Raw genomic sequence first — 25,323 nt, forward strand, 5'->3', positions numbered from 1 at the left:
AGGAATCGCTGGCTTTGAAAACCACAACAACGTAAAGTTAGGTGTTGTTTACTCATCATGTATTCGCGTGTTGTTTTTATTTTTTGGACTAAACACGGCTCTGTGCCCCAGTTCTCATAGATCAGTTTTACTTGTTGCACGCTCGGCTTTCACTGGAAAGAGCTTATGAAACTCTTCAAAACACCCCGAGGTAAAGTTAGGAGGTGCCATTGTGAGTCTGATAAAAATAAATATGAAAGCTGCTGTCTTAAGAGCTTTTACAAGCAGCGAGTTTGTGCTGGATTTGAATGAGCTCTGCATTTCATGGCTCTGGCCAATCAGGGTTTACACGTCACATTTTAGTACTTACTTGGCATGGTTGGAACCCGGAAGGAGCTGGGACTGAAAATGTACCGGGTTCCAGCAACCAGGTACCAGATTTGGCCCATGGAAAAGTAAAAGAGCCGTGCCTAATGGTGTGGGTTCCATGCAGTGAAAAAGCACCATATGTAACACAGCCCTGTTTTGTGCTTTCACCTTACAGGTCCTCCTCCTTCCATTCCTGGTCCCATGAGGCCACAGATGACCTCTCCCATGCAGCCTCCAGCCACTTCCCCCATGCAGCCATCAATACAGTCACAGCTTCCACCACCCATGGTGCCCCAGCTGCCCCCGCCCATGCAGCCAACTTTGCCTGCCCCAATGCAGCCTCAACCGGCTGCAGCTGCCACAGGAGCAGCAGCACCCCCTCAACCTGGTTTGGCCTCCCCAAAGCCCCCGCCTCGTAGTCGCTCCTCACATGCTCTTCCACGTGAGGCTGCTGAGGCCCCTGCTCCTGCTTCTCCACCTGTACCTACCACTGCCCCAGATCCTGCCTCTCAGGTTAGCACTGCACTACAATATACACTTCATTTAGTTCAGTTCTTGACCTTAAACACCACTGAAACTACATTAGTTTTACCGTTTTAGGGTCTGCAGTGTAATTTGTAAGAATTTCAGTTTCAGTTTGTACAATTAAACTCCAAATATCACAAAATGAAAAATAATAGCGTATATATACACCAGCATATTCAATAACAGAAACAAAAAACCTAACTTTTATCAGGTTATGTTTTTAAATGAAAGCTTGAATAGACAGTGCCTGGTAGCACATTAAAGTAGTAGAACAGGGTGCAGAGCCATTTCGACTAGCAAGTTTTCGAATTGCTTCATACCTTGTCCTTAATTGCTTAAACCAGTGGTTCTCAAACGTTCTAGACCAAGTACCACCCATTATCAAAACAAAACCTCCAAGTACCACCTATTCATATCACAGAAACGTGTGTCCTTGGTTCATCCTCCTTTACAGAGTAAAAAATTTAAATAATTATCTATTTTATTAATTTTAAATAATTATCTAATAATCTATGGGAAAATGGTATCAAGCATAAAAAATGAGAAGGGAGGTCAATTTCGTATTTTTCAATTATGAACTTTAATAAGAGAAAAAAAAAACAGCATGCTACTTGGAGCATGTGCTCACAGTGGCTCTCGCCGCTTGTATAAATAGGTCAAGGAGAAGGCATTTGGCCACGTTTTTTCATTCACCTGAGTGTTTTCTTCTATTTTTCTTCACATGTACAGAATCTTGCTTTGTTTCTCTGTTTTTGCCTCTGGATTTTGCCCTTCTCGGTTCATGAGTATCTCTGGATTTGTTCATGTGCTTGATCTCAGCTTGTTTTGCTCGTCATAGCCTTGCTCTTTTTTTTTTGTAATAAAATCCAAAATGATCACATCTGTGTCTAGCCTTTGCTTATGTCCAGAAATCAAGCTAATAAAACCATGGGTTTTCTTTACATGGATTTTGCAAAATACTGGGGGATTGTGTTCCCTCCCTGGAATAAAGCAGGAGAACCACAGTGGTTGCATATACTACAGTTTGAGAACCACTGGTTTAAATGGTGAACAGTGGCTCAGAATGACACATATCATTTCTAAGTTATAATTGAACTCTCCATGTGAAACTATTTCGCTTGAACAGAGTGTAAAATGATGATTTATTAGATTTACAAGCATAACTGTTGCACCAACTTGACTGGTTTTATTACTGTAGTTTAAAAAGCATATTTCCTGAACTCAAGCTCTGTTTCTGCATTAAAGTTTTGTGAGGAAAAACAACAGTAACTATAGTTTTGGAATGTCTTGTGAACTGTTATCAAGAATTAAGTTATCTATCTTTTTATTTATTTATTTATTTATTTATAAGAATTTGCTTATATCCATTTGCTATTGCATGAATGGTAGAACACTAAGGGTTTTGTACGTTTGCGCTTCAGGTCTGATCTATAATACAGATGAAAAATCAGACTCTTAAGCACCCCTGCTTTCTCTTCTTTTCTTTATTTCTGTGGTATCTCTAAATTGTACCCTTGCAACTTTCTCTATCAGTAATATTTCCAACCTTTTTGATGCATGTCTGTGTGTGTTTATCTTCTTCTCTCTCTCTCAAGCAGGAGCAATCCTCAGGTTGACAGGTATTTAATGCTAATTCTGGCCTCAGAACTGTCTTCACAGATCCATAGTTCTCGTTTACAATGTATGCTCATACATTGTAGCATCCTCCATGTTCGAGTTGATTTTTCACCTGTTTCACTTGGCTGTTTTAAGTCTGTAGATTATTTTGTAGTATAATAGTATGTACATCTTTGGTAAAACTTAACTTGAACATCTTTACACTGAGTACTGTATATTGGAAAGCATTTCCAAAATGTAGTTGCATTTAAAGAGATAAAAAAGCTTGTTATATGGATAAACAGAAGGTTCAAGGAAAGTTTCACCCAGTTTTTGTCTTAAGACATTTTAAGTTGACGTTTTATGCATTCCATATTTCACAAAACTATAATCATGGATATGACAAGGACACACCTTAAGTCCTAGTTTGTGAGATTTAATTTTTGTTTTAGAAAACCAAAAACAAGCATAATAACTCAGTTTGACAACTTTTCATGTTGTACTATAAATGTGTTATATATAATATACTTTAATATTTATTATCTATTATGTTTATGTTCAGTAATCAAATGTCTGTGTGCTGGGGATAGTACTAGTCACTCAAACACTGTGATATGAACAAATGATATTTCATAGTAATATACTTATTTAGCCAACTGTGTTACTTAAGTTTCACACCCTTCTGAAGCTTAAAGTTCACTGCTTCTACCTGTGTTTTTGTTTCTCCTTTCAGACCAATGGAATGAATGGAATCCAAAGAGAAGCACAATGGAAACCAGACCCCTTCGACTCGCTCACATCTGACCTGTTTTCCTCTTCCTCTTCCTCTTCCTCATGGCTGAACACCCAGTCCCTTTCACGGAATACCTCCCTCCACACCTCATCCGCTGGTTACACCTCTTCCTCATCCACCTTACCTAATACCCTGTCCTCTGGTCCTACTTCTCTGTTTTCCTTGCAGAGCCCAACAGCAGCTCTGGATCCCAGCAGAATTGCTTCTTTGCTGGCCCCGCCTCCACCTTCCCGCAGCCGTTCGCAGGAAACCCTTCGCTCTTCTCCAAACCCCTTCATATCTGACCTCCAGCCCAGACCCAACAGCACTAACCCATTCACTGGTTCAGTGTCCGCGCAGCGTCGCTCACTTACACCTGATTTCTACGCACAGCAGCAGGCCCAGGAAGCCAAGCCTGGCCTCCAAAAAGCTTGGTCTGCCTTGGGACAAAGCTCCACCCTCCCTCCGTCTTTTTCCAGAGTTCCACCCTCAGATCCATTTCCATCTTTGGGTCCACCCATTCGCAGCCAGCAGTGGGTCACCTTTGAGGACGATTCGGACTTCACCATATCAGGAAAAGCTAAAGCAGCAGCAGAATCAACAGGGCCTTCTCTGCTGTCTTTGTCCTCAAGTGTAATGGCGAACCAGCCCCAAAGCATCTCTGGCTTTGACTCTAACAGCAACTGGGCAAACCCTTCCTCCACACCATTCCCAACACTGGCCCCTCCCGCCCCGGTCAGGACTATTCCCAACATCACCCCAAGGAACCCCCCAATTCCAACCAGAACTAATGAGTTCACAGAAAGATGATGATGATGGCTATGATATTTTATTATGTAAAGCTCTACTGAATTGTGTGGGGAGACTAGAGGAAATCTGATTTCTGGTATGGTTTGTACAAACGTGTGCTGTCTCTGATGTTTTGACTTGTCCCTCTGAAATAACTCAACCCGGAGCAGGCCTTTGCCCAAAATAATACACCCCTTCTAGCTTAAAGTAATGGTTGGCAAAGAACTGGTGCCTGAATCTGGACATACATTTATGAATACATAGACGCACACACACGTGTATAAAAAATACTGTGCAATATTTTAGCGTTCTTTGGCCAGTTGCTTCCTATCTCAGATAATCATATTATCGTATGATTTGATGCATATTTTTGCCTGCAAGCCATACAGCATTAAAAGGATAGTTAGAAACGGCTAAATTGTAAATGTATCCCTTAAAAACAATAAGTTTTGCACATTATAGTATGTCTATGGAATCTTCAGTGTAGAGAGCCATTTTAAACATGCCCCTAGAGTTTTACACAAACAGAGCTTGATGGTTCTTTAACTCCCTTTATGTACTTTCTCTCATTATGAATGTATGTCCAGTCTGTTATAATGTCTACATTTTTATCACCTTAAATTGTGGCATCTTACGTCGCTGTGCTTTCTGGGTGGTTACGCTTGCAGTGATCATGTGTCTGATCATAATGGACTCACTCTTCTCTCTGTATTCTCTTGTAATTCTAAACCAACGTGCTAAGTATATAAGTTGTGAATATATATATTATATAGCTTTCCTTGTATGTTTTTCCCAGTATGAACAATGTAAAGTAGTCTAAAATGTGTACATATCTTTTTTTTTTTTTCATAATATATACATGCCATACTGGTGATGCACTGAAAAGCTCTATCCTTTAGGCTTTCACGTGTACTTTAAGAGCCAGAGTTTTTGAGTTTTCAGGTTTATAGTGAGAGAGCATATCAGATTATCTGTTGGCATGAGAGCTGTGTCTGCCCCCCCCCCCCACCACACACACACACACACACACCCCCCCCTCCTAAAAAGCTTTGTATTCTTGTGCTTATGTTTCATCTGATCCAAAGCTTTTCACTGTGCTACAGTACATTTTATTGAATGTGTTTGTTTTAGTGAGTTCTGATGTCAGTTTCGGGTGCCAAGACAAGGGACCCTGGCTATAGTTTGAAGCCAAGGCTGTGTATTTGCTGTTAGGTTTTTAATTTGTTGGTACTTTAATTTCAGTGGTAAACATCTTCAACACTATTTATTCTACTGTGGGGATTATAATGTGATGTGTCTTGGCTGGTGCCGTCTGTGTATGTATGTGTGCTCTTTTGTGTTTATGCTGTTGGGGAGAGGGGCTTCTCTATTTTTTCCATTTGTTGAAACTGGCCTAGAAGCCAGACTGGTCAGTGAAGGCTGTTTAGGAATCATTCTCCAGTACAGTACAGTAAAACAGCCTTTTCAGTACATGCAGATTGCCTTTAAGCATGCTGAATCACGCACATGGGGGGAAAAAATCATACCAATTTTATTCGCATTTTCTTTAACTAAAGGGCACTTTGCTCTGCTCACACTAATCAATACACAGTGTCGTCACCGACCACTGTACAAAGCATACAATTATCAGCTTGGAGAGGAGGCAGATCTATGTTATTAATAGTCCCAGCTTTTTGACTACTGTGCATTCCACACTGTATTGCTTTGTTCTGATCTGGTAATTAGCTCTCAGGCATGGATATATATTTTTTATTTGTTTTGGATATTGGCTGGTCCTTTATTTGTACTGCTGCGATTGCAGTATGGTACATGTGATCATGCTCTAGCTCCAAGGCCTATCTCTATGCTTTTAGATCTTGCTTTGGTATTTTCTCTTCACTCCACCTGAAAAGAGAATCTCTACATATAAACACAATCCGAAGGGGGAGTCCAGTGTAACCAAGACCAGCACTCTACTGTGAAGCGAGGGGCTTAAGTCTTATTTGAATGTGTGTGAATACGGAAACAAAGTGTTACATTTCAGTATGACCCTATTCCACATTCAACTTCACATATGAAGGGTTCGGATGTGGGATAGTCTTTACATCAGTTGGTCTCTATAGGGAAAACTGAGGAAGAGGATATTTTTGAGATGCAGGCCAGGTTTACATGTAGCTGTGAACAGACACTTTTTGTCACGGGCCAGTTTTGGTGTCAGAAATTATTTTCAAGATATAGCATGATATATTAAAAGTGAGGCATAGAGTCGTTAACAAAAACCATTCCAGAATTTCAGGGTTTAAGAATGCCAGCCAGCATTTTGTGTATTTTATGCAAATGGAGAAATGACCATTTACTGAAACTGAAATCGTCCCAAAATACGTATTAAAAACCTCCTCATTAAAAGAAGTTTTAAACAAAACAGAAAGGGGGTAAATCATTGAATTAATCTTCAGCTACTGGATATAATGTAACCACTGGAAAGCATTAAATGTACTGTTCAGATGTATTCAGCTACAATGACAACATTCAGTCTAAGTTATTAGCCAGTGCTTAAAGTCATGCAAAGGTTTTATAGGAAACTATTAATTCCTTTTTGTGAGGTTGATGTTTCTTTGTAGCTTTAGCTCAGTAGTAAAGAGAACCCTGTGGTGTTAACTGTAATCAATGTATACACACAAACCACGACTGCAATTCAGTACTAAGTATTCAATCTGTGATTTTAAGTGCATATCAAAATGCACAGATGTATGAATTAATTGGTGTTGTACGTATGCAATAATAAATGTAAATGGATATGTATTGGTCTTGGACCTTTTTTTTTTTTATTCCCTTTCAAATGTGTGTGTGTTATAGCTAGAGGCGTGTGATTATATTATCATTTCCAGGCATTCCTAAATTGAAAGTTTACAATCAATGCATTATAATATCAATTGGCTGAACATCCATCCATCCATCCATTATCTGTAACCGCTTATCCAATTTAGGGTCGCGGGGGTTCCAGAGCCTACCTGGAATCATCGGGCGCAAGGCGGGAATACACCCTGGAGGGGACGCCAGTCCTTCACAGGGCAACACAGACACGCAAATCGGCTGAACATGATAGAGGAAAATATCACACTGTCTGGCTAGCCCATGATAAAAGCTAAACTGACCTGACCACTCCAGGGGGCGCCAATCCTTCACAGAGCAACACAGTCACACCTATGGACAGAGTCGTCAATCCACATACCAATGTGTGTGTGTTTAATTTTTTTACTGTAAAAGGAAATCGGAGCACCTGGAGGAAACCCATGCAAGCATCTCCTCACAGACAGTCACTTAGATATTTGATCACTTATTTTTTGACATTTTAGGGGAAGCTGAGCTTCCCTTGCAGTCTTAGAGCAATAGCCTCTGATATATATATATATATATATATATATATACTTATATTGATTTACAATTCGTTCACACATTTTAATTCATTTGAGTGAACAAATTTAATATTCCTTCTATACTTTCTTTCTTAATTGTTTTTTTTTTTTTTATGTGAAGGCTGTTTCAGTTTGTTTCTAACTGTAAGCCTACATATTGTTCTTTATTCATTTATAATCTTGAGTTTAAAACATGTTCCTGCCCGGGGAGGCTGACCCTGGACAATTGTAGGAAATGTAGCTAGTGATCCACTGCAAATAATTATTATATTTTTGGGTGGTTTTGTTTAAATGTCAGCTGTCATTTTACTTCATAAGCAGTGAATGAATTAGTTTTGCACACACTAATTAATTCATTCATTATCTGTAACCACTTATCCAATTCAGGATCACAGTGGGTCCAGAGCCTACCTGGAATCATTGGGCACAAGGCAGGAATACACCCTGGAGGGTTTTTCGAGTCGCCAATCCTCCTGCAACATGTGTTTTTGGACTGTGGGAAACCCACGCGGACACGGGGAGAACACACCAACTCCTCACAGACAGTCACCCGGAGCAGGAATCGAACCCACAACCTCCAGGCCCCTGGAGCTGTGTGACTGCGACACTACCTGCTGCGCCACCTTAATTACTAATTCATTCACTTGAATTAGCTAAAATGTGTGCACGAATTACTAATTTCTATATCGCTACTCAAATGAAATGTAACCTGTGCATGAATTGCAATTAATGCACTCGTATTAATTAAAACGTGAACGAATTGTAAATCGTTCACTCGATTTTTTTTAAACCCACGGCCGTGGGTTTACTTTTCGTACTTTTCGCCTGCTGGTTCTGCAGTATTTTGAGTTTGTTAATAACAACTGGGTGTGTTGTAACATTATATTATACATTGTATTATATTAATGTTTTCACATCTTTCAAAAGTATTTTTAATTATTAGGAAAAACGTGTGTAGTATCGACTCCTGTCAATCGCTTGATATTGTATTCAGACAAAAACCGCGGGCTCTTATAGTAGATAAACTACGGTGCTCGGCTGTGACGCGATACATCGCGGATGTGGTCAGCGAAGACTGTAGTAAACGGAGATGTGATGAACTGCCACAGAGGCCCTGGAGAACGACATGACCACGTTTAACTGCTTCATTCATATTTAGTTTCTTTCTTCTGCGTTCTGTGTCACCGCCTCAGAGCTCAGCGTTTGCTCTGAAGCTAAACGCCTGAAGCGCGAGGGGCTGAAGAAATTTCTAGAGCTGAGAGGGGCAGGAAGAGAGTCGGGCTCCATGGCAACGGGGGCAAACAGTAACTTAGGTCAATAAAGCCCTGGGCTCGGTTGAGTGAGCTCTCTTCACTCTGCGATAGTTCGCCACAAACTAAACGCCTTCTGACTTCTTTTGTACCAAGTTGGTCCTCTTATCGTCAGCCATGGTCCAGCTTCATGTTAAACGAGGAGACGAGAGTCAGTTTCTCTTTAACACCACGGTGGACGTGTCTATTCAGGCCCTCATCCAACAGGTCACTGAAATATACAACAGCAGACTGAAGGTGGACAGGATTTGCTCTGGTAGGTCCAGCATAGCGTTATGATATTTCATATTTAATGTAACACTTAGAAGTTGCACACCTGCCGGACATAGTATAATACAGCTTATTAATTCACTTACTAATTGCAAGTGTAGGTTTAAATGGTATAGAGAACACACCAAACTCCTCACAGACAGTCGCATGGAACAGCGCTAGAGCTGTGTGACTGCGACACTACCTATATGTACATCATTTTCAGTGCATACATATTTATGAAATGTGATATGAGTCTACATTTAGCTGGATTAGTGCTGCAGAGAACTGAAACCCTTCTGTAGGGTTACAAATACAGTATAATTAAAAATGTAAAACAACAGCCCACCAGATATTCTCTTCAGGAGCACAATAAACACAATAAGAAATAGTGGAGATAAATATGTCTGATACTGAAAATTATGTGGTTAATTAAATATAATTTTTCTGTCTGTGTGCTTCTACAGAAATTCCAGAACTGGCAGATCATGGAGTCGCACTTCCCCCTAATATGCAAGGCCTTACAGAGGATCAGATCACAGACCTAAAATTGAAGGATGAATGGGAAGAGCAGTGCATCCCTAGCGGAGGGGCAGAGTTCAAGAAGGATGAAATTGGACGTAGAAATGGACGTGGTAAGCACTTTGTTCTTTGTACCAAAAACATTCTCTTCATTCATTATTTTCCAAAAGCTGAGCTGAAACGGAACAGGCGGCCCGGTGGCGCAGCAGGTAGTGTTGCAGTCGCACTGCTCCAGGGACTTGTGGGTTCAAGTCCTTCTCCGGGTGACTGTGAGGAGTTTGTTGTGTTCTCCCTGTGTCCGTGTGTGTTTCTTCCCACAGTCCAAAAACACACATTGGTAGGTGGATTGGCAACTCAAATGTGTCTGTAGGTGTGAGTGAGTGTGTGTCGCCCTGTGTGTTCCTGCGTACAGTGATTCCGGGTAAGCTCTGGGCCCACCACGACCCTGAATTGGATAAGCAGTTACAGACAATGAATGAATGAGCTGAAATGAACTTAATCCTTATTTCAGCTCCCAATGAAAAAATGAAGAATGTTTTGAAGAAGACTGTGGAAGAAGCCAAAGCTCTGGTATCAAAAGTAAGTAGTCTGAACTGTAAACTGCATGATTAATGTGAGTATAAATTGAGAATGTTGGCCTGTTACCTCTCATATTTTCCTTCCTCTTGAAGAAACAAGTCCAGGCAAATGTGTGTGTCACCATGGACATGGTCAAAGAGGCTCTGGACCAGTTGCGTGGAGCAGTAATGATAGTTTACCCAATGGGCCTTCCACCACATGATCCCATCCGGATGGAGTTTGAAAATCAGGAGGATCTTTCTGGAACACAGGTTTCCTACAATGTTTTGCACATTTCACAGGCTTGAGCTTAAACTCTGGCTGAATGTTAAGTTTATACAGTTATTTATGCTAACAGTTAATTTCTCACTGTCTTTCAAGCTTGAATCAACAAGACAGTCTAAGTACTCCACAGTTTTCACACCCCATTGCTTTCCTGCACTACAGTCTTTAAAGTCAACATGAATACATCTACCTTCACACTGTGACCTGGTTCCAAGGGAACACTATCAGGGAGGGTTTCTAGCTTAGTGATATGTGGGGTTGGTGGAAGGAGGAAATGCATATTTTGTTTTATTTTCCTGCCTGCTAGGGCATGGTGACAAGATCAGATTTCAGGAGATATTTCAAAGTTTATAAGAAAAAAATAACAATTATTTTTTGCAAAACTCAATATACTTTGGATGTGAACTAATTAATTATGATAATTATTTTAACTAATGTGTTACAATTTATTATTATTTTTAATTCTAGAATATCAACTAGAATATCAAACAGTTCCATGTGTGTCTCCATTAAGTACAGTACTGTTAGTTTTCAGTGTATATTTCAATGTTCATCCTTTCTCTGCAGAGCTTGTGGGAACTGGAATTACGTTCCAGTAATTCACTGAAGGAACAAAACAATTTAATGGAGCATTGGTGGTCATTTGAATTGGCCATTTCAAAATAAATGCCTTTTTCTTAGTAAGACAATGTAAAATATGAATATGAATGTAATTAAAACAGCCTAAAAGAAACAGAGGGTAAAGTAAATTCCATATTCTCTGAAGGCCTCTCTGCAGGTGATCCCAGAGGAAGAGGCTCAGCTGTGGTGGGCATCTAAAGAAATGCAACATGGCAAAAAACTGCAAGATTACATTGGAAAGAATGAGAAGACAAAGATTGTGGTGAAGATCCAGAAAGTGAGTTTAAGCCTTGCTTTGGCTTTAAGTAAGTTGTGGATATCTAGGTTCTGCATGGACATGATTGTGACTTGTTTTTGATTTTCTGGATGTGCAAAAAAAAAAAAAAGATTGAAAGATCATCAGTTGTGGAGTTTGACAGGAATAACACGGGTATGTTTTTGTAAAAAATATCGTATTAATAGGCCACTATTATGCCAAGCCCACTCCCATCCGATTATACATTGAGGGGAAAAACAGAATATCCTGTAATATTTCTGAACAAAACCCTTCAGTTTCAGTGTACCACTGTACTTTGTGTAAATTATACACTTAATACTTAGCATGATACCTGTATTAGTCTAAATTGTTCTTTCTTTCAGAGGGGTCAGGGGGCACCAGCACGGGAGCCTTTGGTCAGTGAGGAGGAGCAGAAACAGATGATGTTGCACTATTACAGGAGACAGGAAGAACTCAAGGTGAGACCCTGCCTGAGTTTGTTCATTTTAACTCATGCCATTTAAGGAAACTTAAAACTTACTTTAACACCAGCATCTGACATGTGCTTTATCTGACTCTAGTTTTCCATACAGACATAAAAACATTAACTATGACTTTTCCTGTATACTTTCCTTTGCAGAAGCTGGATGACGCAGATGATAATTCCTATTTGCAGTCAGAGTGGTCAGACAGACAAGCTTTAAAGAGACAGTTTCAGGGACTTACCAATATCAAATGGGGTCCAAGATAATCATCAGACCTGTGGTTATTCTACTGATGCAGATTTTGATGCCTTAGTGTCCACCTACAAACTGGATGACTTCACATGCTGCGAATCCAGACTGTTCCTACTCTTTTTAATAGTGATTTAATATTGTAAATACAGTTGGAAATGCTTGTTTTGTGCCATTTAAATGTGAATTATATATGACCTTGAATCACTACTCATTGAAAAGCATGGAGCTCTCTTGCAGAATTTGCTGAAATGAGGATGCAACACCTTTCCTCCCTTTGTCTGTGATGCTGGCACTTGCTCTATTGAAATGTGATGCTGTTTACTGGCAGGATGTTGCTGCATAGGTTCCGGAGCTGTGCCCTTCATTCAGTGGCTGTAAAGAGTTGTTACACATTTGTTCCTCAAGGCCAGGAGTGAGGTGTAGTGCAGTGAGATCAGAGCAACAGACTTTTGTACAACACCCTGTAAATGAGGAAATCCACAACTCAGGTCGAAGGAATTGTTCATTTCTCCTTGTGTATCTGTCAGGCTCCAAAGTTTAAAAGTGTGAATTAAAGCATCTTTGGGTTAATGATTTGTCCTTTTCTTGTTAGAAAGATATTTTATTCAGTATGAAATACTTACATAAAGTTTTAATAAGAAATATATAAAACAGTGTCAGGTGGATAAGTAAAAAATATATTTCTCAAATGACCACACAGTGATCATTACCTGAGGATCCATTTGTCTTCCTACATAACATGATGGCTATAGACTTATGCATGGTTGCTGTCCATATAAAACTGACAACTACCTGACAATGCCAAAGCATTCTTTCTTTTTTCTAATGCAATTCAGTGTTGAGATTTTATTCCAAACAATTTTGGAGCAGCTGATGACTTCAAATGTAGATGTAGAAAAATGGAGATACATAGTTTTCTTTGGACAGTGATGAGATATATATATCTCCATTATAACAAAACAGGCCAACCTGAATGGTCAAATTCATGTGCACATGTAGCTCACTGATTAGTACTGGAGGTACCATTGAGATACGCATTCATTCTGATCTCCTGGATGACCAGTTCCCTTCGTTCTAACCTCTCCATCAACTCCGCTGCCTCAGTGGTATAATTAATTTCTTCCCAACAATACACTTTCCTGCCCACCTCTGACATCATGGAACTGTCCATCAGTGGCTCAGATTCCTCTTCATCATCACTATCATCGTCCTCAGCTTCAGTCTTTGGTTCCTCTAGAGTTTTCTTGTGTAGAGGTTTTCTTCCTTCATGTTGTCTAGTACATGTTATCCTTATGGAAATGGCCAACAGAACAACAAGCAGCCCCAAACACACACTGGAGACAAAGAGCAGACCTGCCATTTCTGCATGTTCTAAAGGGTGAAAAAGCACAACGTTATTGGTCATAAAACAAGCTCAAAATATACAGAGCCAAATGGTAGCTTTTCTCCATTTTCTGCAGTAACACCCTTCACTCCTTCAGGGGAGCTGTATCCTAGACACTGAAATATTTCTTTGAAGATTTTATAGCATTTAGCCACAACATTAGTGAGGCCAGGTGCTAATATTGAATAACAAACCCAGTGCAGGTTATAGCCCTCTAACATACATTTTTGATTGAGCATGCTAACCTTAAGTTCATATACAGCTGCTTCAGAGTGTTGTATTTCATGTTTTTTTCTAGGGAGATTAATACAAGCAGTGCATGCACAATGTCTTTGTGCAAACTGTGTGCACCTTAAAGTAGTTAAAAGCACACAATTACAAATAGTGTCTACAAACCATTGGCTGTACTGTGTCAGCAAGAACATTTCATCCACAAAGACACAAAAAGGGAATTTTTATAAAAGGGTTGCAGTAAATAAACTCTACATTACAAAGACAAGTGCACATTTGAGAGTTCAGAAGTACACAAACCAATCTCTTCCATACCTTGTATTAACATTCATTGTCTATTTTATCAGCTCCACTGACAATACTGGAGCACTTTGTAGTTCTACAATTACATACTATAACATTCTTTTCCCCATTTCACCCTGCCAATCAATGGTCAGGGCCACCAAAGTACAGGTATGAATTGGGCGGTGGATCATTCTCAGCACTGCAGTGACACTGATGTAATGGATCAGACAGAGCAGTGCTGCTCGAGTTTTTAAAGCCCTCAGTGTCACTGCTGGACTGCAAATAGTCCATCAACTAAAAATATTCTGGCAACAGTGTCCCGTGACCACTGACGAAGGACTAGACGTCGACTAACAAACTGTTCTACTGTCTCTGAGTTTATACCTACAAGCTGGACCAATGGCATAGGTATGTCTAACAGAGTGGTCAGTAAGTGGATACAGTGTTTAAAAACTCCAGCAGCAGTGCTGTGTCTGATCCACTTATACCAGCATGACACACGCAACATATACCACTACCACATCAGTATCACTGCAATGGTGAAAATGATCCATGATCCAAATCCTACCTTCTATGTGGTGGTCCGATAGGGGTCTCATTGGCTATCATTGGGTTGAGCAATGGTGGAGACTCAAATGAGTTAAGACAAATTGTACTTAAGTTTATGTCTTTAAAAGGGAAACTAAAGCTATAAAATGGAAAAGATAATTCTCTACCTTTGATGTAGCCGTATACCATGAGAGAATTGCTCACAATAATTCCATTATTCTCTGGCAATCTGGAATCTCTGACATTGGGGAGGTCCTCTAGGAAGTTTGAGGTTAAAAAAATTATATGCAGCCATTCGCACAGTTTTGTCACACGTAAGTCACCAAATGATATAACTGCATGTGGTTACCTGCCTTGGTGGTCTCATGGGGAGCTGAGGTAGTTCTGAAAAAGTCAGGGTCAGCCTCTTTGAATAAACTCTGTGGAACTGAATAGAACAGCAAGAGTGACCACTATGTTGAGTAACATTAGTAAGACTAGTCATAAAATATATATTTAAGATAGAGTAACAGTAGTTTTGATCTTTATGACTCTAAAGACATAGAAGGAAACTATTATATTAATTATTGTTCAGTAAACATTTTCTCTTCTTAACCTGAAGTGTGTACAATACTGAAATGACAGAACATTTCATTTCTTCCTTCTGTGCAGTACTACTGTGAAAGCTAGGTCAAGGACAAACATGACACGGTTTTAAATTAACTGCACTATTCTCTGTTCAAATAGCACTGTGCAAACTCCCAATGTTCTGTCTAAGGAACCAAGCTGGCATGGGAATTACCAACCCAGTCTCACACTCACTCGTGATATAGTCACATATATAGGAGACTTCAATTCGTGACATAGTCGCATATTTTCGACATTTTATGTGACAACATCACAATCATAAGTGTATGGGTAATTATCATACAAACACTATGCGACAGAAACACGAAAACTCTCCCTCATTACAGGCGTCATTACTCATATAACATAGAAAAAGGCATAATGCGAATTACATAAATTAGGCATAAAGTGTTTTATTATAATATTTCTCCTAAGTAACGCTTATTATTGGTGTCCTACTTTAGCTTTAACTCTAACAAGAACATTTCTTTCACTTAATGTTATTTTGACTAATTTTCAAAAGGTTAATACGGAAAAGGACATTTCACTAGCCATTATTTGCTTCAATATTTTAGCAAATAATGAATTAGTAACGTTACATTTTCTGTAAATAAATATAAGACAGTGGTATTAACGGATGGTAATAATGCCTGTAATGCGACAGTGTTACTGTCGCATAACACGGGGGCTCTGGTATGACGGTTTGTATGGTAAGTACCCATACACTTATAATTGTGATATAGTCTCATAAAATGTCGAAAATATGTGACCATGTCACAAATTGCAGTCTCCTATGTATCCTATATCACAAGTAGGTGTGAGACCGGGTTGGAATTACAGCATCTCCAGGGCTGATGAGTAATTATATTATATATGTAAAAGAGCCTGATGCCAATCGGCAACAAAGGCCTGGCATTCAAACCAATTGCAGGAAGTCCTACAGGAAGGCCATTGGGTCTCCAGATGCCAGGGCATTTTCTCTGTTTCTATTCCTGAACAATGTTGTTTTTTGTGGCATTGTCCTTCAGGAAGAAAAGGTATTGATATGCCTGCAAACCAACATGTGGCAGGGGGAGTCCATGAGACTTTCCCCACTTTCCCACACTCAAAAACTATTCACAAAGTAAAGAACCGACAAGATTTAAGGTCAACATCACATCAATAATTCATTTTTGATAGGCATATGTCAGTGTTTCACTAGCTGTGTGGCAGGCTTTACTCTTTATCCTTTTCTGAAAATTCTGATATGAAGTAGGTTTGTTTGAGCTGAGAAAACATTAATATGAGTTGCCAGTTTATATGTTTATATGTTTCCAGCTAGCCTTAGCTAGCATAATATTTCCATTACTGTAAGAATACAGGGATAGTGGCAAATTAAAATAGTTGTTCTTTATTTGACAGGATATTGTTGTAGACAAAATTATAAATAATAATAATAATATATTTTTACAAAATATTTTTTCTTTAGTTGACAAAGAGAATTTTTATGTGCTGTCTGACATTTGCTGAAGGTTTTATTTCAAGTGGAAATACGTCATTGTGGTGTATTACAATTAATACAGCATAATAACAGCATAAATAACCACTAAGACTAGAAACAAATATTTAATTAACAAGATATTTAGTCCCAGTGCTAACTATATGTGTATGATGGCACCAAAATTCAGCCTTACTTGCTGTAACCAAAGCCTGCCTGTACTGAAACTGAAAGTACAGGTCTTTATTGTTTTGGCCTACATATGCTATTGCTTGGAATTATGCTGTATATTCTCAATGACTATAAAAAAGATAAAACAGGAATGTTTTGTAAAATTCCAGCAGTGATAAAATGATACTGACATGTTAGTGCATGTTGCTCTGGTATGAATGAATCAGACACAGCATTGTGTGCAATTACATTTGACACAATTGGTTTGTAATTTTACCTTGAACTAAAGCAGTGCTTGAGCAAAACAAAATAAAATGACAAATCACGTTTACAGTGGAATTATTACAAGTGTCATGCATTATGTATCTGATTCATGTGCCTTGCTGCGGACCCCCTGCAACAACCCTGCACCCACAACCTTGGGAACCACTGATCTAGAGGATTAACGATTCACAAAATCCTAATTTGATTTGAGACAAAAAGTTGTATCTTGATATGCTCAATATTTTCAGATACAGAAAAAAATATGGTATTAATGCCTTGTGTGCATATGTGAACTGTAATGCTATTTGCATATGATGGTAGTGATACCCATTTTCAGATTCAATAAGATTTTCAATTCTGAGTATAAGATTTAACTCTATATTTAACATTTAGTGTGTTAAAAGTGTCTTGGCTCTTTGTGTGTTCTACACGACTTCCTTTGGTTCGATTAAAAGTTGAAAAAAACTTTTTCAGTGTCTGAAGTGCAAAGGTCTAACAAAATAAACACCCATAAATCACTATTTAATTTATGTATAAGTGATTTATAGAAAGCTCAATGATTAAATTAGGTATGCCTGCATAAGCTCCGCCTGCTTTGTTATATTGTTTTTGTGTGTATAGCCAAATTACAGCTCCAAACTACATCCGAATGATAGATGTACATGAAAATAATATGTTCATAAAAATATTTATACCACAAGAATAGAGGATGGTGAGGTACTTTCTTGTTCCAGGAGCACAGGGATTTCTAAAATGCTGATCATCAACAGCAAGGCGGCACCGCTGCTTTCCATAACAGGCCCTTCGTACAGCAGTTAAGGCCCCATGGTATAAACACTCTGTCAAAACAAATACAAATTAATATCACCAGGGTCTGGACAATACATTTGGTAGTTTTTGCCAATTTATATTTTTTGATATCTCATGAAAAAATAACCAGTGAAAATGCTCCAAAATGATTAGGAATAAATGTTTCTACTAACTTCCTTTAAAAATTAAAATTGCTTTCAGCTGAAAAAAAGTTACTATTTTGTAGATACAAGGTTTTGTCAAACAGGGACATGTAAAAGTGCAGACCAACATATGTTTAAAGATCTTAAACGTATACACTGACAAAGTTCAAACTGTTCAAGTATAAACTGACATTGTTTTTTTATTAGCTCATTCTGGTTGAGAGAGACCAATCGCTCCAAAAATTAATTATTTCATAAGACATTTAGACTGATTTACGCACCAAAGGGAGGAGGCTGTTCTTCCTGTGTCAGACAAGCTTCTCTCTCTTCGAGTTCTCTCCCATAAATGGCCCAGTAGATGTTTAGCACCTTAGGATACTTACAGTGAAGCAGCATGTTATCTCCCTCACAGCTCGTCCTGTTCTTGTGTTCAGCTGAGAAGACAAGATCACAGCTTGGTTCATAGAGAAATATCTTAGTCTGTAGCCCAAAGAAATTAACACAGGCTTTCCAAACCAGGGGCCAGAAGCAAAGATACAGTCATTAAATTACAAATGGGATCTCTGGAGAAGTTCCACGTTTAAATATTATTTTATTTTACAAATCACCCGGCCGTTTACCCACAAATCTTTTCATACCCATGCCAGAGTTTGCTATATAGAAGACTGTATTTGACTCATAAGTTTCTATTTGTCTTAAAATGAAATAAACAAGCAAAAGAGCAAGATGTTGGGCTAGAGATAGAAATGACAAATTGGTTCTGGGTTTTTTTGTTTAACATGTTAGTAAAAATGACATGTTCATAAAACAAACGAACAGCTCATGCAGTAGTTTTCTACCATATTCATGTTAAAATCACCTACTCTTGCTCGTAGTGGTGCTCACAAAATGGATAATATCTATAAAGCCATATCCAGCTTTTTCAAATGCTGGTGTTCACAGTGCAAAGCATCGTCAAAAAGCACAAGGAGCTCCATGCTGCCAAAAATGTCAAAGGGCATGGTACGAAGTCAAATGTGACCCCTGTACTGGCCAGAATATTGATGAGAAGCCAAGAAGAATCCAAGTGTAACCACCACTGAGGCCATCCTGATTATTTTGAGCAATACTGGTACCAGCATCTCATTGCAGACACTCCAGCAGACACCCCAAAATGGCTGGTCTTCATTTCTCCAAGAGAATGGAACTAAAGACCAGAAGTAGAGCAAGGAAGGCCTCCAACCTCAAAGACCTGGTCAAAAAAGAGGAGTTGTCCAAAATCCCAGTGAAGACATGCAAAAAGCGTGTTAGCAATTATAACGACCAGTCAATGGCTTATGGCAAACAAAAATTTGCTACTGATTACTGAGAAATGTTAAGAACAAATTTCAACAAGGTATTTTTAAAAAAGTTTGTTTTTCTATCTCTAGCACATTGTCTTTTGTGTATGTCATTTTGTCCCTTGTGTATGTCATTTTGAAAACTTACGATTCAAATCAATTATTTATATAATTAAATTAAACATTTATTTCAATTATTCAATTATTCATTTAAATGGTATACTGTACATTTGGGGTAAGTTCAAAAAGAGAATCCCTGCAATAATACATGGGTAGCTACTCACTGGGTTTACAGCTGTATGACACATGAAGGTATTTAGGGGTTCCAGGGCAAGGGTCATATCCAAACATGTGATGATGAACCAGAACTTGGCAGTATCTACGGCCTTGGCATTCAGACAACATCTTCTGGTGGGGAGAAGGATGGAAAAGTGTTTCAGGGTAATGTTTTGGAGACTTATTTTGCACTATACTACAATTTAATAGTTTCTATAATAGTTAATGTGTTTATTTTTCAAAACTTCTGCACAATTCAAAAACATTCATTCAGAGTGATATGATTCTCCGTAGAGAAATCAGACTGAATGAGACCGCTCTGAATAAATATGTTTACATCTTAAAGGGAATGTCTACGATTGTGGAGAAATGCTGTTCTGTCTGGTTTGTTTATGTTCAGAAGCTCCACATCTTTTAAGGTGAAACAGTATGTCTGAGGAAGAAAACTATTGTTGTTTGTTTTTAGCTCAAGATTAACTTGTCTCTAAGTTTTTTTTTTTCACTGTTTGAATTACCACAGAATCTCATTTGTAACTCAAGTTGTTTAGTTTTGTAGCACTTTCGATCTGTTTGCTTTAATGCAGTTAGCGCTCTCCCAAATTTGGCATCAGTTCCACCTAAAGTAATTTGAAAAAAAAGTTTTTTGAAAAAAAAGTCAATATTTCCCACATAAGGAGCAGGAATAGAGCAATATTCTCATCTCGGTTCATGCTTTTTTAAAGATTAGAGTTCTCTCCATTGTCTAAAAAACTGATTTTTCAGTGCTGCAATCAGAGAGAGATAGAGAGTCTAGCATACTGGATGAAGACACTGTTTATTTTAGACACTTGATTTACAGAGACTCTGGGGCTTTGTAAACACATTAGACTTGTTTTGCGCACGTAAACAGCCTGGAGAGCTAGCAAATGGTGAAGAAATATCCTTAGGCTTTAACATAAAACCTTTTATTATTAAAATCATGAACGTCACCTTTAATACCTGGATAATTGCAGGAATTCCCCTTTGATATTTCGATTTGGGCTTATCTGATCTAAGAGATGCAAAAGCACAACTATCTTCTTGGCTCATACAGAAAATCCCCCAGTGATACAATCCATTTTACAGTGAATGTGTCCATCTATAGAGACAATGTAGGTTTTGGTTCTGCCCTGTTAATTTGAAACCCATGTTTTTCTCTGTCTGACTACAGATTACCTGCTTTTATAATGTGGTGACTGACGTCATGGATTTTATCTCTCGGTGTAGATCTTATGAGGCTTTTGTCTTGTTTTCATAACAGCTTAGGACTACATGACCTATTCTATGCTATTAATGAGTACACAGAGATATTAACCCTCTTAAATTATATGATTATATGAGTATATGATTGCTTCTTTAAGACATTTAAGACATTCATTATAAATATACTTAAATACATAAGATCATGGTGTAAGATGTGCTATATAATAAACAGTGTATCTGAGTGAAGCTCTGTGACAGGCCTCCTCACCTGTAAGGCTGTGTGCTTTGAGCAGCTGGCTGTGAGCTCCTTCCCAACATGCTCTTGCCCGTAGAAAGCTGTGTGCACGGAAATAGTGGAGTGGCGTGGGCAGGAGAGCAATGCATGTTCTCCGTCACGAGCATGCACAGAGTGACTGTTAATGATCCTATACAAGTAGTCTGGTGGAAAAAAAAAAAAAAATAAATAAAAAAACACTGTTTACCAGTTTAACTTGAGACATGAAAATTACTTCTTAGCTAGCTTGTCTAGTATTTCTCAATCATGATGAATCTCCAGAGAAAGCAAAAATAATCAAGAAAAAGTGCTGCGACTTCAACTGCACTAGTCAATTTCACCAGAGGGTTTGTGTTATTGCAATTCGTCTACCAAGCCACCAGTGGATACACATGCCAAATCCCAACAGTGTAATAATCAATGACCACCAGCTGCAAAGCTGCCGAATCACAGCTACAAAAGATAGCAAGGGAGTGGCATTTTTTAAACTGTTTTTCTGAGACACAATGCACGGGCTAAAAATAACTATTTATAGTGCAGACTAATATGCTATTGTTATTTCTTGTGATTCTTTTTATTCTAAATAAATCCAAAACCTTTAACACACATGCTCTATTCAGTGAGTTCATTCAGCTGCTTTATTGTACACTCATTGCAGAAACAAATGCCCAACTGTGCAAATGTAACTTGTATAACAACAGAAGAACATGAAATTAAATGGGAGGCCCTGGACCAGCTACATTTGAGTTTAAAGTCACCAGCTGCAGTTCTCTATGGTTTGTTTACAGTTAGAAGCTCTACGTCTTTTAAGGAGGAACGGTACATTTGAGGAATAAAATGACTGTTGTTGGTACGTGGCTGAATATTAACAAGTCTGTAAGTTTTTATTTATTGCTTGAAATACCTCAGAAACTTGTTCTAGCTGTAATTGTTTAGTTTTGTATCACTTTTTACTTTTTTACTTTCATGCAGTTAGTAGCCTCCAAAATTTCTATCTAAATAATCTGTAACAGTCAATATTAAAAAAAAAAATTTAAAAAGGCAATTTAACTTACTTATGGAGCAAGAATAAAGCAATATCCTAGTCTCTTTTCATTATTTGGAAATTTGTGCCATGTGCAAAAGAGGAAGACTGAGGAAGCATGTCTGACCAAACCACTTTGTTTGTTTTTTTAACTTGTTTACCAACACCATGGTTTTGTAAAAACATTATGCCAGTTTCTGGTTTGCAAACAAACCGGAGAGAAACAAAGGTTGAAGCAAAAATTACTCACTTGAATTTTATAATATGTGTTTTTTATTACAATCTTAGACTTTCCCTTTAATGCCAGATATCTATTATATATGTACTTAATTGACATGAGAATCAGTGGAACTGTGTTTATTTGAACTGTGGAGAAAAGTGCAATTCAAAACATTTGGGAGGAGTTGGAGTTGCAATAAACACTAATAAATATTCAACATCGGTACTTGACCCAAGTAATATTCTATAGGGTGAATACAATGAAACAATCACAGCAACCTTCCTATATTTACCAGAATGAATGCTGTTACTATATCAAATGGGGACTACTTATTATTAATAACCTTAAGCACAACAGGTAGTGGTGCTGTCACAAAGCTCCAGGGTCCTGGGGTTATGGGTTCGAGCTGTCTGTGAGCTGTCAAGGAGATTGGTGTGTTCTTTCCGTGTCTGTGTGGGTTTCCTTCAAGTGCTCTGGTTTCCTCCCACAGTCCAAAAACCCATGTAGGTAGGCGGACTGGCTACTCAAAAATGTGTCCATATGTCTGAGTAAATGTGTGAATGTGGGAGTGTGTGATTCCCTACGATGGACTGGTTCCCCATTCGGGGTGTGTCCCCATCTTGCTGCCAGTGATTCTGAACTGGATAGCGCTGTTACAGACAATGAATGAATGAATTAATGGTGTCCACACGACTTTTTGGCCATAATGTACCAAGTAGGGATCAAGAAATAAAGCAGAATTATCACATCCAAAACAAGTTTTTAAAGAATAAAGTACTTTAAGTACTCCAGTCTGAAAACATTAGTCACCCATTCCATTTGATTCGTTCTGTATCATATTCGCCACTCAAACTCATCCCAAAGCTAATGGATGGAACTCCATTACTTTAGAAATCACAATCACAGGCCAATCATGTGTATTTTATACCACACTGTCACTTGGCATTGAGTATGTTAAGTTTACAGGATCATGCTCCAGTGTGCAGTCCTATTGACAGTGCATAACTATATTAGCATAACTAACTTGAAAATGTAACTACTCTACATAAATACCTACAGCATTTTATAAAATATGTAGCCCAAGTAATTTTGTATTGTAATAAAGTGTATGTAAAGTGCATTTTAACTGTATGTCCTGTAAAGAAAGCCTTGTCCATATCATATTATCATTACTGTATTTATAACTGGAGTAAAAATTCTGAAATAAAGACACTAACTTGAGAAGTCTGAGAGTCCGTTCATTTCCGAGCTCCACAGGAGGAAGGTGAGGATTAAATAAAGAATACGCTGAGCTCTCCGGGGTCTGTGTGAACAGCAGGAGACCATACTCAACACCTCGGCTTCTGCATCAAAGCTTCATTAAAGCCCCGAGGAGGAGGGAATTTACCAGGAATTCCAATAAAAGAGTCCAGCCAACGCCTCCCTCACCTGTCATGGGCTTCAGTCTCAGTCTCAGTCTCAGTAATTGAGTGAAACCCCACAGTCCAAAAACCGCAAGCCAGACGAAACCCAGCAGAAAAACGCCTCCAGAACCAGAACCAGAACCATCCGCCGCTGACAAACACGATTCACAAAGTGATTCCGTGCCAGAGAAAATAAGAAGTGCGCCACAAGTCACATTCTTCTAAAAAAAATACCACTCGACTCTCTCCAAAGTGTCCCCGGAGGGTTCAGGAGACGATGAGCGGTTTTAGACAAGTACTTAGTCCTGGAGCTGCCATTACCGTCATGTTTACTGCTTTAAAGGAAAAGTGTCGCTCCTGTGGAAGGGGGCGTGGCACGGAGTTAGAGTTCCGAACGCTGATTGGATCCGAGGCGGAGGAGCGTTCGCCCTGTAAACAGTAGAATAAAGACTAAACACTTTAATATTTGTTGCAACAGATTTGACTCTGGGACAGCAAAGTGTTGCAACAGGCAGAATGACTGTCACACAGCTCCAGTCTGTGAATGTGCTGTGAGTGTTTTGTTCGTGTCTGTGTGGGTTTCCTCTGGGTGCTCCAGTGTCCTCCCACAGTCCAAAAACACATGCTGGTAGGTGGATTAACTACGCCAAATTGTCCAAAGCTCTAATGTGTGTGTGATACTCTGTCCAACACCTTGTCCAATATTCCTGCCCTGTGCACGGTGTTTCTGGTTTGGCTCTGGACCTACAGTGGTCTTGAACTGGATAAAGCCTACACAGAAAATGAATGAATGAGCAAAAAGCACATTTCTTGCTTTTCAAGAAATCAGCCTCTTATTTTTTAAATGTTCAGGTCAGGTTTTATTCCCATTTCCATAGCTAATTGATATTGCTGTACTATCTTGGTTGCTACAGCCTTAATACTATTGATAGATTGGTAGATGTTTTTTAGTGGCTTGAGCCTCCTGGGTCTTCAGATGAAGAAGGTTGCTAAAGCCTCATCGTTGGCCCTCCCCACAAATAATGAGACCAGGTGACAGCCAGAACTACAATGCTTGGTAAGGGGTTGCTATGGTACATGGTGTTTGCTAGGGTGTTGCTAGTTGCTAGGATATCCCAGGTAGTTACAAAATGTTGCTAGGCAATTGCTAGAGTATATGTATGAGTGATATTATGCATACACATAATGATATATGAATAAAGCCTACTTACTATTTGGCTATTTACAAGCTAATAAAATCTAATCTACTAACATTTAATATCTATCCCATGGTGCACTGTTTCAGGAGATGTCCACTTTGATGAAGAAAACATATAATATATACTAAAAACTGTCGTTATAGAATAAACCGTTCACACACAATGGGAACAAGGAGCCAATGATGTAGGCAGATAGACACCCACTTAACATTTTACCATTCCAGGGACCACCATATTAAACCACATGGGAGCCTGGGAAGTTCTAGCGGCAAAATTCTTTTTGCCTGTGGACCTATTGGTTCAGCCTGACACTGTCCATTCTCTGCCCATCTCATTCTCCTTTGGTTGGTACAACTGTCCAATTCAGACCTGGCAGACCACTTTGCTAAGGCAGGGAATGATATGAACAAAACACCAGAACAAACTAAACACTTACACACTATATAACATCAACAACCATAAACATCACAATAACATCACCCTTTTGGGGGTGTAGGTCATAGC

General features: G+C 38.8%; 3 protein-coding genes across 10 annotated transcripts in view; 2 read left to right on the plus strand and 1 right to left on the minus strand.

Moving 5' to 3' along the window:
- synj1 (synaptojanin 1) overlaps positions 1-6,800 on the plus strand; it is a 31,582-nt gene extending 24,782 nt beyond the window's left edge. For 3 of the 5 annotated variants that reach the window (XM_066650567.1, XM_066650570.1, XM_066650569.1), the window contains 2 exons: positions 524-861; positions 3,203-6,800. In XM_066650567.1, coding sequence (XP_066506664.1) covers positions 524-861; positions 3,203-4,051 — 1,187 coding nt within the window. In that variant the 3' untranslated portion in view covers positions 4,052-6,800. Of the gene's footprint in view, positions 1-523; positions 862-2,468; positions 2,493-3,202 lie in introns of all 5 variants that reach the window. The other 2 variants (XM_066650571.1, XM_066650572.1) reach the window with 2 other exon arrangements.
- Positions 6,801-8,483: 1,683 nt separating this feature from the next.
- cfap298 (cilia and flagella associated protein 298) lies at positions 8,484-12,541 on the plus strand. The gene is made up of 7 exons (XM_066651242.1): positions 8,484-8,991; positions 9,452-9,619; positions 10,018-10,085; positions 10,178-10,336; positions 11,116-11,247; positions 11,610-11,705; positions 11,867-12,541. The coding sequence occupies exons 1-7, from the start codon at positions 8,853-8,855 to the stop codon at positions 11,975-11,977; spliced, it is 873 nt and encodes a 290-aa protein (XP_066507339.1). The 5' UTR covers positions 8,484-8,852; the 3' UTR covers positions 11,978-12,541.
- On the minus strand, positions 12,528-23,996 carry eva1c (eva-1 homolog C (C. elegans)). Of its 4 annotated transcripts, XM_066651240.1 has the most exons (9): positions 23,646-23,994; positions 23,435-23,520; positions 20,968-21,137; positions 19,487-19,610; positions 18,165-18,317; positions 17,626-17,769; positions 14,762-14,839; positions 14,580-14,669; positions 12,530-13,334 (listed from the first exon to the last, which is right to left on the minus strand). In XM_066651240.1, the coding sequence occupies exons 2-9, from the start codon at positions 23,457-23,459 to the stop codon at positions 12,964-12,966; spliced, it is 1,155 nt and encodes a 384-aa protein (XP_066507337.1). In that variant the 5' UTR covers positions 23,460-23,520; positions 23,646-23,994; the 3' UTR covers positions 12,530-12,963. The 4 variants fall into 4 exon arrangements, with proteins under 4 accessions (XP_066507336.1, XP_066507338.1, XP_066507335.1 ...); XM_066651239.1 differs by having other exon boundaries at positions 12,528-13,334; positions 19,487-19,607; positions 23,435-23,996; XM_066651241.1 differs by lacking the exon at positions 23,435-23,520 and having other exon boundaries at positions 12,529-13,334; positions 23,646-23,995.
- Positions 23,997-25,323: the final 1,327 nt, after the last annotated feature.

The sequence above is a fragment of the Hoplias malabaricus genome, chromosome 18, assembly GCF_029633855.1.
Source record: "Hoplias malabaricus isolate fHopMal1 chromosome 18, fHopMal1.hap1, whole genome shotgun sequence".
Taxonomy (NCBI): domain Eukaryota; kingdom Metazoa; phylum Chordata; class Actinopteri; order Characiformes; family Erythrinidae; genus Hoplias; species Hoplias malabaricus.

Coding starts and splice junctions, on each gene's coding strand:
- cfap298 (XM_066651242.1), top strand. CDS start 8,853: ATGGTCCAGCTTCATGTTAAACGAGGAGACGAGAGTCAGTTTCTCTTT. Junction 8,992..9,451: donor GGTGGACAGGATTTGCTCTG/GTAGGTCCAGCA, acceptor GTGCTTCTACAG/AAATTCCAGAACTGGCAGAT. Junction 10,086..10,177: donor CCAAAGCTCTGGTATCAAAA/GTAAGTAGTCTG, acceptor TTCCTCTTGAAG/AAACAAGTCCAGGCAAATGT.
- eva1c (XM_066651238.1), bottom strand. CDS start 23,543: ATGGTCTCCTGCTGTTCACACAGACCCCGGAGAGCTCAGCGTATTCTT. Junction 19,611..20,967: donor CAAAGCACACAGCCTTACAG/GTGAGGAGGCCT, acceptor TCTCCCCACCAG/AAGATGTTGTCTGAATGCCA. Junction 14,670..14,761: donor CCATGAGACCACCAAGGCAG/GTAACCACATGC, acceptor CAAACTTCCTAG/AGGACCTCCCCAATGTCAGA.